The sequence below is a fragment of the Spermophilus citellus genome (assembly GCF_964194105.1).
Source record: "Spermophilus citellus genome assembly, chromosome: 3".
NCBI classification, from domain to species: Eukaryota; Metazoa; Chordata; class Mammalia; order Rodentia; family Sciuridae; genus Spermophilus; species Spermophilus citellus.
In genome coordinates, this window is record NC_138184.1 from 116,873,948 (window position 1) to 116,888,941 (window position 14,994).

The 14,994-nt window shown below is 34.3% G+C and overlaps 1 protein-coding gene across 14 annotated transcripts in view; it reads left to right on the top strand.

Annotated features, from left to right (window-relative positions):
• Positions 1 to 14,994, top strand: part of MTMR3 (myotubularin related protein 3) — a 132,816-nt gene that overhangs the window by 79,198 nt on the left and 38,624 nt on the right. For 10 of the 14 annotated variants that reach the window (XM_081285704.1, XM_081285705.1, XM_081285707.1 and 7 more), the window contains 4 exons: positions 1,744 to 1,828; positions 8,733 to 8,822; positions 9,214 to 9,330; positions 12,182 to 12,214. In XM_081285704.1, the coding sequence (XP_081141830.1) occupies positions 1,826 to 1,828; positions 8,733 to 8,822; positions 9,214 to 9,330; positions 12,182 to 12,214 (243 nt within the window). In that variant the 5' untranslated portion in view covers positions 1,744 to 1,825. The remainder of the gene's footprint in view (positions 1 to 1,743; positions 1,829 to 8,732; positions 8,823 to 9,213; positions 9,331 to 12,181; positions 12,215 to 14,994) is intronic. The other 4 variants (XM_081285710.1, XM_081285711.1, XM_081285701.1 and 1 more) reach the window with 1 other exon arrangement.

Sequence of the window (14,994 nt, forward strand, 5' to 3'; positions counted from 1 at the left end):
GAAGACCGCTTCTTGACTTTTTATGCACAGTTGTCTTTCTAAAGCCTAGCAATGCCTGGAATATAGTAGGTATTGAGTATATTTATTAGAGTGAACAAAGGAAATAATTTTATGCCAATTTGGGTCATTATCAAATCACAAAGATTTGGTGTGGGTTTGAAGGAATGTCAAGAATGATGACTGTGACTTGGCTTATTACTGAACCCTGTGGTCTTTTCTCTAAACAATGGATTATATCAAGCTCCTGTCCATGATCTTCCTGGCCTCTCTTTAAACTTATACAGCTTAAATGCTGTTCACACACTAATGTCTCTCACATTTATATTAATATTTCTGACTTCCATCTTTCAGATCTCTAGTCTGGTTTATCTAGCACTTTACTTGGCATTTTCAACTGGATATTTGATGTGCATCTCAAATGTAATACGTCTGAAATAGAACTTATGATTCTCCTTTGTTTCTTCACTCCCGTCTTTGCATGGATGTTCCCCATCAGTAAATCCTTGCTTTCAGTTGCTGGGGCAAAAAAAAAAAAAAGACTTCCTTTTCTTTTAAATTTAATTCATGAGCTCAAATCCTGAAGATGATACTTGCAAAGTATATCCAGAATCTAGCAACATCCCACCATTTCCATTACTATTACCTTGTCTCTTGGCTGGATCATTGCAGTTACCTTCCACCTGTTTCTTCCTCATTCCCAATAGTCTAAACTATTCCCTACCTAGATTCACTAGCCAGAATAATCTTTGAAAGTAAATCATTTGATGTTATTCTTGCTCACAATACCCCAAAACTGTTGTATGATATGGACCCTGCTACTTCTTTGTCCCCTTTTCTGTCATTTACACTGTCCTCTGTTTTGTCATTTACACTGTCTTATATGGTTTATATTGAATATTAACCAGGATAGCCTCTGTTTTTTGAACTTTAGCAAATCAGAATTACATGAGACTAATCTATTCAAAGAAAAGAGCAATTTACTAAAGATAATACTTTAATAGCCTATCTTTGCATTTCTACTAGGGTATTCTTCCCCTTTCTCTTTTTTGTTCTTAATAAAACAGGTAAGAGGAGCTGGGCACTGTAGTACATGGGAGATCCTCACACTTCAGCCTCCCCAAAAGCCAGGATTACAAATTTGAGGCCAGCTTGGGCAACTTGGCAAGGCCCCATCTCAAAAAATAAAAAAAGGGTGATGGTATAGCTTGGTGAGAGAACAGTCTGGGCTCAATTCCCGGTACCTCCAAAAATAAATAGATAGATAGATAGATAGATAGATAGATAGGAAGTATTACCACAGGTGAGTATAGAATATTGGAATAACAAACAGGTTGTTCATATTTTGCTTGCTAAATATGTTTGCTTCCCATAGACAGAAGATCCTTACAAACATTCTGAAAATTATAAGAATATTGTTTTCTCATTTGCAGGTTGATTTTAATTATTACTTTCATCCAAGATTTAGCCTTTTTGTTTTTAACAACTATCAGTGTAAGAATGTTAGCATTTGCTACTTTTTTTCAGAACTAGGTTAAGTCCAGAAAGATTTTTGCAAAGGCATTATCAAGTTTGGAATTGACTAGTGAGAACTGACAGGGTGACATTCAACTTTTTCTTGAGTGATTCTGTTCAGTTTTTTAGTTTGTATATGTGCAGTCCCTTTAATTAGGATATGCCAGTTAGGGGAAAACTATTGCCAATTTTGCTCTTTTTCTCTTTCTCTCTCTCTCTTTTAAATAAAAGATCTCAGCATAAGAGAAAGAAGAACTTTGCCAGACACTGAAGAAGGGACGGGGATCTCTCCTCCTAATCTGGGCCTCCTGTCATGGTAAGTATAAGGAAATAAGAAAATTGGAGTTGAACTCAATTCTGACAATTCAGCTGAACACTAATCCATACTTACCTATTTCTGTTTTTGTTAGAAATCATTTTTCTTTCCCCTAGAATCTCTCTTCTTTTATTATTAGTAATGATAGGGTACTCCAGTGTATCGAGCAATTTCATTTCTCTTAACTTGAATTCTGTGACCTAGACACTAAGTCTCATTTTAAATCAGCTAATGAATGGAACCAAAGAATAACATATAGTTCCTGGACTCTAGGTTTTTCATTCCTTTTCTAGGAAACTGGGCTGGAGTATAGCTCAGTAGTAGCCCAAGGCTCTGGGCTCAATCCTCAGTACCAAAATAAGAAAAAAGAAAAGAGAGAAAAAGAAATTTCTAGGAAGTAGGATATAGTGACAATGATTTTTTCATCTGAATTGTCTTTACTTTTTTTAATTGACAAAATTATGTATATTGTGTGCAATGTTCTTTGAAGTGTGTATTATATTGTGGAATGGCTACATTGCGCTAGTTAACATGTGTTACCTCACAAAGCAATTCCCTATATTTCCTACGAGTCTTGCTCTCTTTCCCCCCACCCTCTTTTCTTGCCCTTCAGTACTAGATATTGGACCCGGGGCTTAGCACATGCTAGGCAAGTGCTCAACCGCTGGGTTACATCCCCAGCCTATCTATGTCTCTTCAAAGCAGTATTTTGGTTCGGTAGTAGGGCAGCAGATCTGCATTCCCCTGCTTGAATCTTTGACTGAAAAGAACATATCATGGACAGTTCAGTGATTTCTGGACCATTTAGGGTCCAGGAAAGGCAGAGAAGATGGAGCAACAAGCCAACACATTTTTATTAATCTTGAGGACATATAAACAGCACTTCAGATCTTAAGAGAAAAATGATTCTCTGTAATATTGTCCTGTTTCTACCTTATGGTGTTTCCTAGATCCAAACTGTTTCATGCTGGTGCACAAAAAAGGAATTGAAAAGACCATGTTAATTTCAAGCTTGATTAGGGATGTGTATGGAAAATGCTTTTAAAATTAAAAACATAGTAAAACAAAACAAAAAAAGTAGTTGTGCAGAAATGTCATATGAAAAAGAGGAGAAAGGTAACTGTTCCCTTCTTAAAGGTAGACTCTTTGTTTCTTAGTTTGTGGGCATTACAACTTTCTAATTTCTTGTACCGAAACATTGATGAACTTTTACTGTTAATTCTCTAGACTACATTTTATTTTACTACCTGTCTCAGGGTTTTTTTTTTTTTTTTTTTTTTTTGGTGGTGCTGGGTCTCAGTTTTTAATGAATTGAAAAAGTGCTTGCCTTGTATTTATATGGTATGCTATGCCAATGCTAATGTTTATCAAATTATGGGCTTATGAAAGCAGATCTGTTCTATATGGAGACTTTGTCCTTCATCTTATACCACATAGCTAGAAACAAATAGCATGGTCCTCTTCTTGGTGCTGCTGGGATCTCTTTGGTGCCCAACTATCTTCCTTGTGTACTTCCTGCCCCTGTGCTGCAGAAACGCTCTGGAGACACCTCTATGTGTGATAGTTGGCGAACAGCTTGACCGTGGTGCATCCTGCCCCCCACATAAAACGTTATAACAATTTTTTTTTAAAATTCTCATTTGTAATTCTACCACCAGAACTTATGGTTGTATGTTTTCCTAAGTAGTCCTTGTCATTCATATATCTACATATATAGTTACAATAACATAATGAAGTCTTTTTCTCATTTCATTCAGTGCATTAAACGTTTTCCCATGTTGATTTACTGGATTCCTAAAGATCATTTTACTAGCTACATAATATCTTGCAAGTTATTGAGCCTTTGATCCACTCATATGGTATATATTTAATATGGTATATATTTAATATACCATATTATTTAATATACCATATTATTTAATATACCATATTATTTTAACATTCAGATTGTACATCCTTAATCCTTAGTTTTGTGTAAGAAAGGAGCATTGAATTTTGTTTTTGATGTATATTTCTGTAGTAATCTGAAGGTAACATTCTCTCCTGCCTCTTGTAATCTTAAAAGATCTAAAATGATATTTAAGTCTCTTTGAGAGACCAGGAATTATGAAAAGATGTTTTTATTTTCAGTATGGAAAATCTTAAGCATAGACTATATGAGGAAAGAATTTGTAGTGAACTCTCATATATATCAGTTGCAGTAACTATCAGTTTATGGCTACTTGTTTTATCTGATTCCTACTCTGTGCTTCCTAGCCCTTTGAATTGTTTTGACCAAATTTCAAGGATTATAGCAAGGGAAATATATTTTCTTTTTTTTGGGGGGGAAATATATTTTCAATGACTATAAATACTAGCCCCAAGAATAATGTATGGACAATACTGACAGTAAGAAGACCGGTGATTACTTTTACATTTTTTGAACATGAACACTATATATATAGATTTAGTTCATAGGACTTAATTGGTCAGCAGGCTTCTCTTATGTGCTTTAAATATTTATATTTAATGTTGACTTCTCCTCTGAAGTATGTACTTAACTTTCTTACCTGCATAATTTAGCCAGTAGCAGAAACCAGCCTGAAACTCTGGTTGACTGATCCCTTTTCGGGATTTTGCAAGTGACCCTTCTAACTTTATAGAGCTAGGTGGAGCCAAAGAAATACCAGATTCTACATCACCTGGCATTCCTGAGTAATACCAGGAAATCAACAACGTGGAATGCATATTTTAATACTAATGAATAAGTGCATATAGCCTAAGCAAAATCTGTTCCCAGCTTTTTATCACACCACTACTTTCCAGTTCTGCCTCTTCCCAGTTTCCCTCCCTATTAACTGTGTCAAGTTGGGTTTCCTTTTATACCTGTAAAATCACAGAGACTATAATAAAATTAGGCAGTTAGTTAGTTGGTCCTAATGTTAATTAAATCTTTGAGGTTAAATGCAGTTCTGTATAAAGGGGGACATTTTTCTTTCTTTTTTTAAAGTATTTTTTTAGAGGTTGATGGAGCTTTATTTTATTCATTTATTTATATGTGGTGCTGAGAATCGAACTCAGTGCCTCACACTTGCCAGGCAAGTACTCTACCACTGAGCTACAACCCCAGCCCAGGGGGACATTTTTTCTGAAGCCTTATAGGTAATATGAGCTGAGGCAGTATTTTTTAAAAAGAGCATTTATTTGATTTAACTGAAAATAAGTACTACATGTTCTTGTCTTGCTGGCTTAATTGTCAGTTCTCATATGTTGAAAACGATTTTCTTTCAGTGTTCAGTAGCTACTTTGGTTAGGTACATTAGTCTGGATTAGCACCAAAGTGAGTGTGCTAGCAAGAATGAATAGGTAAATGGCTTCTCTTTCCCTTGTTTTCCTTTTTCCTTTTCTTTCTCTTTTTAAAAAGCCTGCTACATTATTTCAATTCTGAGCTGTTTTGAGGGTCAGTGGAAAACTGGGTCAAGGAATCACATAAAGAAATAATGAGTGCCTCTGTAAAATGATCTTAAAGACAGTAAAAGTTTAGGCCTTATACATTTATGTGAGTTAAAAAGCTAGTTAATGTGATGCTGAGAAGGTATGTTTAAAGTGTACTTTCAGGTAAGAATTTTTAAAAGCTGTCCCCTCTCCCTCTTTTATAGCAATTCCTACCTATTCCCTGTTGGTTCATGAGAACATTTTTCTTGATTCAGGATTCTCTCTCTCTTTTCCTTTTATTCCCTTTAAGTGTAAACATTAAGCCTTCTTTAAGTCAAGAGATACCTTTTAATAATGAAAGTAGGATTTTTTTTAAAGCCAGTACTTATGGTAGAAAAGTGGGTTCTTTTTAAACAAATCACTTCCCCCTGTTTTTTCACTCATTAATTGACTTCAAACGAAATGAGTGGAAAGGCATAATATAGTACAGATCAACACAACATTTTTCTTTTTTTATATTATTTTTTAATTTGTTTTAATTAGTTACACATGACAGTACAGTGACCTTGACATATCATACATTTCAATCAGATGGGACATAATTCAACATTTTTCATCTGACAAGTTATTTTGGTGTTTATAGGAGTGGAGCCATTTACAGACTTTAGTACACTTTAGGTAATTACTCTTTCCGAGACCACTAAGCTCTGTCATATCAGCCTTATTAAAGTGCATCACTTAAGTATTTTTTCAAAAAAATTATTAGTTATTGATGGACCTTTATTCATTTATTTTTTTTATATGTGGTGCTGAGAATGGAACCCAGTGCCTCACAAATACTAGGCAAGCACGTTACCATTGAGCTACAACCCCAGCCCTCATTAAACATTTTTATTTTGGCTACATAATAAACAAAAGTTGTTTTTTTTTATATATAATTTTGCTTTTAAAATTATTTGATTATCAGCTATAGTTTCTTAACAATTATCCTGGGATGCTTGTAATCCTAGGGAAATACGTTTTTTATAATAATAATAAAAGTATATTTAATAATGGAAGTTTCATAATTTTTCATAGCATTTTACAAACCATTTGTAAAATTATATTTTTATAATTTGATGCTATTTAAAAATTTTAAATATTAATCTTTTTAAAAGGCCCTTAAAAAGCTCATGTCTCAAAATAAAATGGTTTAGTCATTTTGTAGCAAAGATTGCTAGAATGATGGTTGAGGTCATTGTTAAATTCTGAGTGGCTTTTTCTGTCATGGATTAACAATAGGAGAATAGTTTTGGGACAAGTTTGGCTTTTCCAATTATACAGCTTTAATTGTTACTTAGTATTAGAGTGCAGTCTGGAATAGCAGTTCTGAAACCCTTTGGTCTCAGCATCTCTTTTTACATTGATAAATTATTAAGGACTCCCAAGAGGGCTTGTTTATGTGGGTTATGTTTGCTGTGTTTACTGTAATAGAAATTAAAGCTGAGAAATCTCTCAAATGCTTATAAACTCATTTAAAAGTAAGAAATTACATGGCAATATAAATATTTTTAATTAAAAATAACTTCTTATCCAAAAATTGTGTAATTTTTCTGATCTCTTTAATGCTTGGTTTAATAGATGACACATTCTCATATCTACTCTCACATTCAGTCTATTAAAATATGTTTTATTTCAAATGTTAGGAAAATTCAGCCATACATAAATAGGTAGTTAGAAAAGTGAAGAATATTTTAAGAGTGTTTTAGATAATCACGTGTATTTTCTTTTAATACTACACCAAAACTTGACAAGTGGTAGTTCCTTAATTTAGTTGCAGTGTGAATCTAAAACTATAAGTGAACCTCTTTGTTCTATTTTAACCGTTTTTGATCTGTCTTGTAATTTTTTGGCAGGTGTGTGGTTCTGGGGATCAAAACCAGGGCATTGTGTGTGGTAGGCAAGCACTTTACCCCTGAACTCCAGCCCTTATCTTGCACTTTTATCCATGCATGATTTAAAGTATCATATATTGGTCATTAGGAAAATAATAGGTTCATTATGCAATGCAGGTCTTTCAACTGTTGACATATAGTGAATTTTTAAAACATCATATTTGATATATCACACTGATTTTATCACAAAATTTTTGAGTATTGGAAAGTTATCAAATTCATGGTGGCAGATGACAGGTTTTCCAGTATTGTAATTTTTGCATAAAAAATATATTGTCATTTGGAAAAAAGATCTGCCATATGGCCAAGTCTTAATTTCCACAATTTGTCCATCAGTTATTCTTTCAATTAAAAATTGTGCATAAAAAATGGCTAGTTCATTGTTAATTGAAAGTCACATAGATATTTTTCCTTGAAGCAACCATAATATTTCATATAATTTTCTCCTGCCTTTTCCAAGGTCATTTTTAGTTAAATTGGTATGTCTGCCTTGATTGTGCTAAGGTGCTCAGTTTACCCTTCTTATTCTTTTTAGAGTATTAGAAAAAGTGTCAACACAGTAGGAAAAAGGCAGATAATGCCTTAATATTATTGTGAAGGTGGTTTTGACCTCATAGGATCTGCAGACTTCACTTGAAGAACCACACTGATAAAAGTAGTGTAATATGGTTTTATTTAACAGCAACTCTAATCCTAAGAATTGTTTATACTCCCCCCCACCCCAAGGAGATTTATAACATTGTGATAAGTAGCATGTGCTAAATGTTCAGTAAATAGTGGTTATAAGTTGAACATGATGTGGTTTTTGCTGTTTTAAAAATGGTTATGTTAAAAAAAAATGTATGTATGTATGTATCAAGTCCTGGGTTCAACTCCCAACACTGCTCCCCTCTCTCCTCAAAAATCTGTGTAAACAGATTTCACTATCATTTTGAGTCAGGCTTTCTAACAGATTACATTTCTTTTGGGTCTTCCTGTAACATTACTTTTTAAAATGTGAATTAAATTGTAGTGCAATTTAGATGAGAAGTTTTTGTTCTCTTTTGAAATTTCCTTAACAGAAATAGATTTATTTGGGAATATAGGGCAGAGTAAATTAGGGCTGGTATTCACACGTTTCAAATTTGGGAAATTTAGTTTTTACTTTTTCTTAAATATTCTTTCAAGATTCGATTGATGAAAATTTCACATAAAAATCAAAGGTGACACAAAGGCTAGAGTCCCAATATCTCCTTCAATGGCAGATCCCACTGTGTCCAACTTCCTCTCACTAGGCCCCACCTTTTAAAGGTACCACCTCCCAGTAGCACCACAGACTGGTGGCCAGCCCTTTAACATATGGACCTTTGGAGGACACTTATCCAAACCATAGTAGCAGTTAATATGTTGATGGAACAGTTTGGGGAATTAATATTTTTTTTCTTGCATTTTTCTGCCTATTTGCCTTGGTCATTGGGCTCTTACTGTGATTATGTGAGAAGACATGGCAGAAAAACTAAATATAGATAACTAGAAGTTTTTGAAGTTATTTATTTTAAAATTTTTGGTTTTTTCAGGATGAAGAGACTCGGCACAGTCTTGAGTGCATCCAGGCCAATCAGATCTTTCCCAGGAAGCAGCTGATTCGGGAGGATGAGAATCTTCAGGTAATCATAGGCCACTTTGGATTGTAATATGTATGTATTTAGCATCATAGTAACGATGTAGCAGAGCTAATGGATTAAAGGGATGGACTTATAAACATATTTTTTTAAGCCATACCTATAGAAATGCAAGCTGGAAACCATTGTAGCAAGACTTATGTTCTTAGAATTCATTATTTGAGATGATGTTCTCTATCATTCCTTTAGGAGTCCAGGATTTGAATAATTATATTTGAATTAGGTGGGTATAATCTCGTCCTCTTTACTTATGTACTGTACTTTAAACTTGGATGACTGGCCATTTAAAGAGGATGCACTATCTATTCACCGGAACTTTGTTTAAAGACTTGGCCTTAATTGCTTCAGAACTCTGAAGAGTTTCTTCATTTTGAAGGTTCCTTTCCTTGAACTTCATGGAGAGAGCACAGAGTATGTGGGTCGTGCTGAGGATGCCATCATTGCCCTTTCAAATTATAGACTTCACATCAAGTTCAAGGAGTCTCTTGTTAATGTAAGTGATTACTAACTACTATCTCTAAGGTAGACATAGAAAGTTTAAGTTGAAAAAACTTTGTAGTGTACTCAGAGACATACAGGATTTGGGTGTGTGCCAGCATTGTGTGCTCTGCTTTTCTCTGTTTTGCACTTGAAGGACATTTAGTTAGTCAGCAATTCTTATGCCTTATTTAAAATGATGTATTTAGTTGTCAGCTGAGGTGTTCAAAGTTCAGTTAAAACTGAATAATTTGCACTAAGTAATGCCTTATGTTAAGCTTTATAAAAGTACAGAGTCTGAATAAGCTTTTATTCCTCAATTGTTAGTAGTTACCAACTACTTGCTTTGAGCTCACTGCAGACTCATTATAGGATGAAGTTAGTCTAATGGCTCCTAAGTGGTATAAGTATAGATGTTAAGTGCAATGTTTATTTGCATAATGGACCATATATTACCGAAGAAAAGGAATTCTCAAGGGTATACTTACCCTTTTTCAATTATGAGGGTCTTTTCAGTGAACTGGATCTTTCAGTGTACTGCTGTCATTAGTAGATTTAAATGAAACCCACAGAGGCACAAAAGTTGTACTTGCACAAAACAAATGCATTCTTTATTTGCTAGTATTGTGGTTTTCTACATGTCAGTGCTAGCGCAGAGAAATATATTATAACACCTAATAAGAGGTCAGTATTATATTCCATTCAGATCGTGTTTTGGTTCTTTGAGATCTGTCACTTTTATTCATTTTACTCACCAGTCCAAAAGTTACCCAAATCCTCTTTGATTTACCATGAGTCAGTGGCTGCCATTTTCTTAGTATGTGTTATCTAATTTAACCTAATCTAATCTCTTTTTGTAGTTAAGCATTTATGTCCAGGAGCCCTTTTGACCTGAATTCCTCTGGATTCTAGACTTGGGCTACGATCTTAGCTGTTACATCAATTTTCTGTCCATCAGTTAAAAGTATGTGCCAAATTCATCAAGGAATGAGGCAATACTTATCTTCCATACCATATAGCATTATGATCAGGAGGATCCATTTGGATTTGAGTGTATGATGGAAAAGAAAAGGTGGAAATTCTAAAATCTCAGCCATCAAAAATTTCCCGTCATCTACTATGGCAGTAATAATTAATAGAACTACACAATTTAATTTTGTGTTCTTTCAGCGTTTTAAATGGATGGAATCAATGAAGTTATTTCAGTAAAAGTAAATTGCATGTGAAAATGATAGTTTCATGTCATTGCATTTTCCCATGCCATACTGTATTATCAGCATTTTGGGTTTTAACTGGTTTTAGATCTATTTTGGGAATGGTTGGTTGGAGTGTCTTGCCATTCACTATCTTAAAGCCCTTCAGTGTTTCTTTTCTATTTCTAAGATGAAAATCAAATTACTTTGCATGATGTAAGACAGTGATCTTTGAGTCCCTGCTAGCTTTTCTACGTTCTTCTTCCCTCTTCTCACCTTTTGTACTAGTAAAACCAGCCTCCCTGGACTGGTCAGTCATACCTCATACTTCTCTTTACTTCAGTTTTACTTCTTATCTCTCCCTTCTTTCCTGCTCAGCAAACGTCTCTTCATCTCTCAAAACCCACTTCAGGTGATAACTTCCTCTAAAAAGCTTTGCTCAGTCCTCATTCCTTTCCTGACAGTTAATTATAGTCATGTGGCCTCTTCTTTATCTTGAACATATCTTTACAATATTTACTAGGCATATTGTAATTTTTTGGTTTTCATCTTTGTATCTCCAGGATCCAGTTTGTTTCCTGATGTTTTGCTATCTAATAGATATTAAGTTAATTGAAGTTACTATGAATTTGAAATAGACATTGAACAATTTTTTCCCCTTTTTGAATTTATAGTTAATTTTAAAACAATGTATTTCTATGGGAATAGGCCTGTATATTTTGTGTGTATGTGTGGTTTTTGTCTCAAATAGTAGCTCTATGTGTAGGTTGTTTACTAGAATTGTGGGTCCCTTTCACAGATGAAGTATTATGCTTAAGGAAACTTACCACTGCTCTTACTTTTGGACCCAGTTCCTCGTATACATGTTTTCTCTAGCATTATAATTCTAAGGCTTAGAGCCTACATGTCACTTAAAAGCCCAAAATAATGGCTTTGCACAAAAAGATGGTTGTGCAAAAATATTTTGACATTGTAGTGTCTATAAACACTTCCTATTTAGATAGATCAGCCTTTCTCCATACTAATATGTTAATCTCATCATAGCATTAGATTTTTGGAACCTCAAGTTATTCCAGGAAATAATGACTTCTCCTGCATCAGACATGGGTAGAGATCAGAGGGTTATTGATAGTGTTGTTTCTCACCTCCCTCCCTTTGTCCTTTCCTCAGCAAATAAATACTTTAGTAAAACATAGGAGATCAAGAAACCCCTGTTAAATGTGTTTGATTTGGATGTAATAATCTTTAAGCCATCAGTTTCGAAATGTGCCTTTCTGTGTTGTAGTATGCCCCACTTTACATCATTTAGCACTTTAGAAAATGACTTGCCATCAAGTTTTAAAAAGCTACCTGATATCATGTATTCTCTTTTAATTTCACAGCACATTGAGTAAAATGTGTCAGTGGATTTAGATACCATGAACATCATTACCTTAATCTACACATATTCACTAAATATCAAGGTTCCAATTCCTAGGGTAAACAATCTCTGTAATAGAGTTTGTTTGTAACATTTAAGGTATGAATTGCTTCCATTCTTAGTTTTTTTCCAAAACTATATATTTATATATATGCAGGTATATTTCTTTTAAACTTAGATAATATATAAACAAAGAAATGTTCAAGTGGAATTTATGAAAGTTTAAAACAATTTTTTGTTGTATAATTCAATAGACTGCTTCTCAATCTGCTGCTTCTGAAATCCCAGTAAGTAGCATGAGAATCCTAGGTGTTACTGTACCTGTGCTTGGAACAAATTGGTTTTGAGTGTCAGATGTACAGTTTGCAAATCAGCAAAATGTGTCTTCTCTGCATGATTTGCTTTCCTGTTCTAGTGGTATGCTTTGATGAGAACAGATTGTGGGGTGAAGATTAAGGCCCATAGTTTATACATAAGTGATGGAAATGTAATCTGAGTTTTAGCCAGAAATAATTTGTAAAATCAACATTTGTATTTAAGAGGACATTAAACTTCCATTTTTCAAGCCAATCTGTCAATGCCTGTTAGGAAAAAAGTGTGGAAATATAGTAGTTTAGAAAACCTTTTCTTTGCACTTTGCATTTTCCTTCAACAATCACCTTCATTCCCCATATTACCAGGAGGAGGTTATTGTTAATACTTGAGTATATTTTGGCATAGCATTCATATAATAGTTGAGGCATCTGAAATCAGGGCTGGAAGGAGATAGCTTGCATTTATGTATTTTTCCTCCTCTGATTAGATTGGGTGCCTAGATATTCCATTTTATTTTATATTTTATCATTAGAATTATTATTTTTACTGTGTTACTGTCAGTTTTACTTCATATGTACAAATTAATACTTCTCATTCAGATTATGAAAAGAGTGCTTGTTTTTAAAAAGGTAGAAATTATTCCATTTCTAAATCCTGGTGCTTGAAAATAATACACATGCATGCATACACACACACACACACACACACACACACACACACACACCCAGAATGAATTCAAGAGTTAAACTAGAGTATGATGATGTCAGATCTCTCATGAATATGACAGTACTATGGGTCTTTAATACCTATGCATGTCTATTAAATTTTTAAATTGCTTCTTTTTTGCTTTTGTGGATTGATGCTCTTGGGTTTTGGTGCCTGTAAAGTGTAACTTTTGGCCTTTTGAGGATTTGATTAACAGTACCAAGTGTTTTATGCATTGTTTGAGCATGAGTTTGGTGGAATTTGTTAGACCAAATGCAGTGTAAAAAGATAGAATTACCTGACAGGTAGAAGATGGAAGAGAAAGAAGCAAAAAGAAAATGAGTTGTTTGAAACATCGAATCATTGGTCTGGAGAAGGTTTGAAAGTGATTTTCTATTTCCTTTGCAGATGGAATTGCTTCTGAGGAATCTTTATTTTAAATTCTGTTTTTCTCCTGATGATCCCTGGTGGAGAAACCAAATTTTTGTTTTTGAAAGTAAAGTGAAGGAAATCTCGTATTAAACAGAAGGGCAGTCAGTCTTAGGGGAAGAAAGAAAGTCACACCATATGTGGTCGAAGGAACCTGGGTTAAAAGGCAGCGTAGAATTCTAACCCAGACTTTGCTGCTTGCTTATAGTGTATTTCAACCAACCTGGGCTAGGAAATAGACTGGGCTTGAATATTTGATTCTTTGTTTATGAGGTTGAGTAGTGCATATGTTTAGTCATAGAAATGGTAACATTTCCATAGGTGAGAAATGTTAAGAAAACTAGAGCCATGTGGTAGGTCTTAAAGTAGAAAAACAGTATAGTTGAATGTCAAAGAGGAAAAGGTGGCAAATTCTGCCTTTTTAGAAGGAAGAGAGGACAAATCAGAGAGGACAAACGGAGAAGTGAAAAAAGGAAGCATTTATTGATACAAAATTAGGTGTTTCTCTTTTAAATGTCTTTGTTCTTGCTACATATTAAACTCCCCTGCATGTGATAGTTTGCATGAGTATTAAAATCCAATTTTCTATATATCTGACTTGAGAACACATTGTTGGTTTTGGTGTCTTGTCTAGTATCTCTAATCTGATTTGAAACATAGAACCAACATTTTTATTATTATTCTTTAAAACTGCAATGTTAAGATTCATACAAATTTTATTGAATGCACTTTAGGTAGCAGATATTTTGCATGCTCTGGGGGGTTTTAATTCGTATTCCTGGAGTTTGGACTCAGGCCCTTGGGCTCTGGTCCAATAGTAGAAATGTAAAACTTGTCTATTGTTTGTAATAATGTAGCACAGGCTGATAACATTCTCCCAACAGCTAATAGCATAAGTGTTTTTTACCTTTTCTAGCTATAAGGAAAGGCAACTGAAGAGGACCTGGGATGCAGGTGACTACTGGGAGAGCAGCCTCTCTGTGTGGATTTTTAAAACTATCACTTCACCCCAGGTCTTGTACATGAGACCTAGTAAATTGTGACCATCTGAAATTTAGAAAGCAGAGGCTGGTGGCATATAAGGGGTCTGGAGGTTCATTCAAGGAAGCCAGGAAGCAGGCAAATTTTTAAGTGGTAAAATTTTAGAAAAACAAGCCTAGAATTCAGGCTTCTCATTTGCCTGTCAGCTAGCCACTTTTTGTGGGGGTGGGGGTGGGGGTGAGTGGGCAAGGTAGAATGAGTATCCTAGGTGGTTACTGCACCTGTGCTTGGAACAAATTGGTTTTGAGTGTCAGATGTACACTTTTAAAGCCATCAGTATCTAAATGTATAGTGGGAGTACATTTAATAAATAAATAAATAAATAAAGTAATGAGAGTCTATTACAGGGCACCAAAAGGACTGGACTGAGAACAAATCAGTGTCATCTTCTAATCTCTATCTTCTTAATCTCCATATTCCTTCTTTATGATTTATCTCTACTGACATTTTTTTTTTAATTTCCTTCTTAGATGTACAGGTCTTGAAAGAATTTTAGCCACATCGGCTGCAGTTTCTCACAACACCTTGGGGTTAAGGACTTAAACAAAAACCGAGAGCCAAAAGTTTCTTTTTTTTC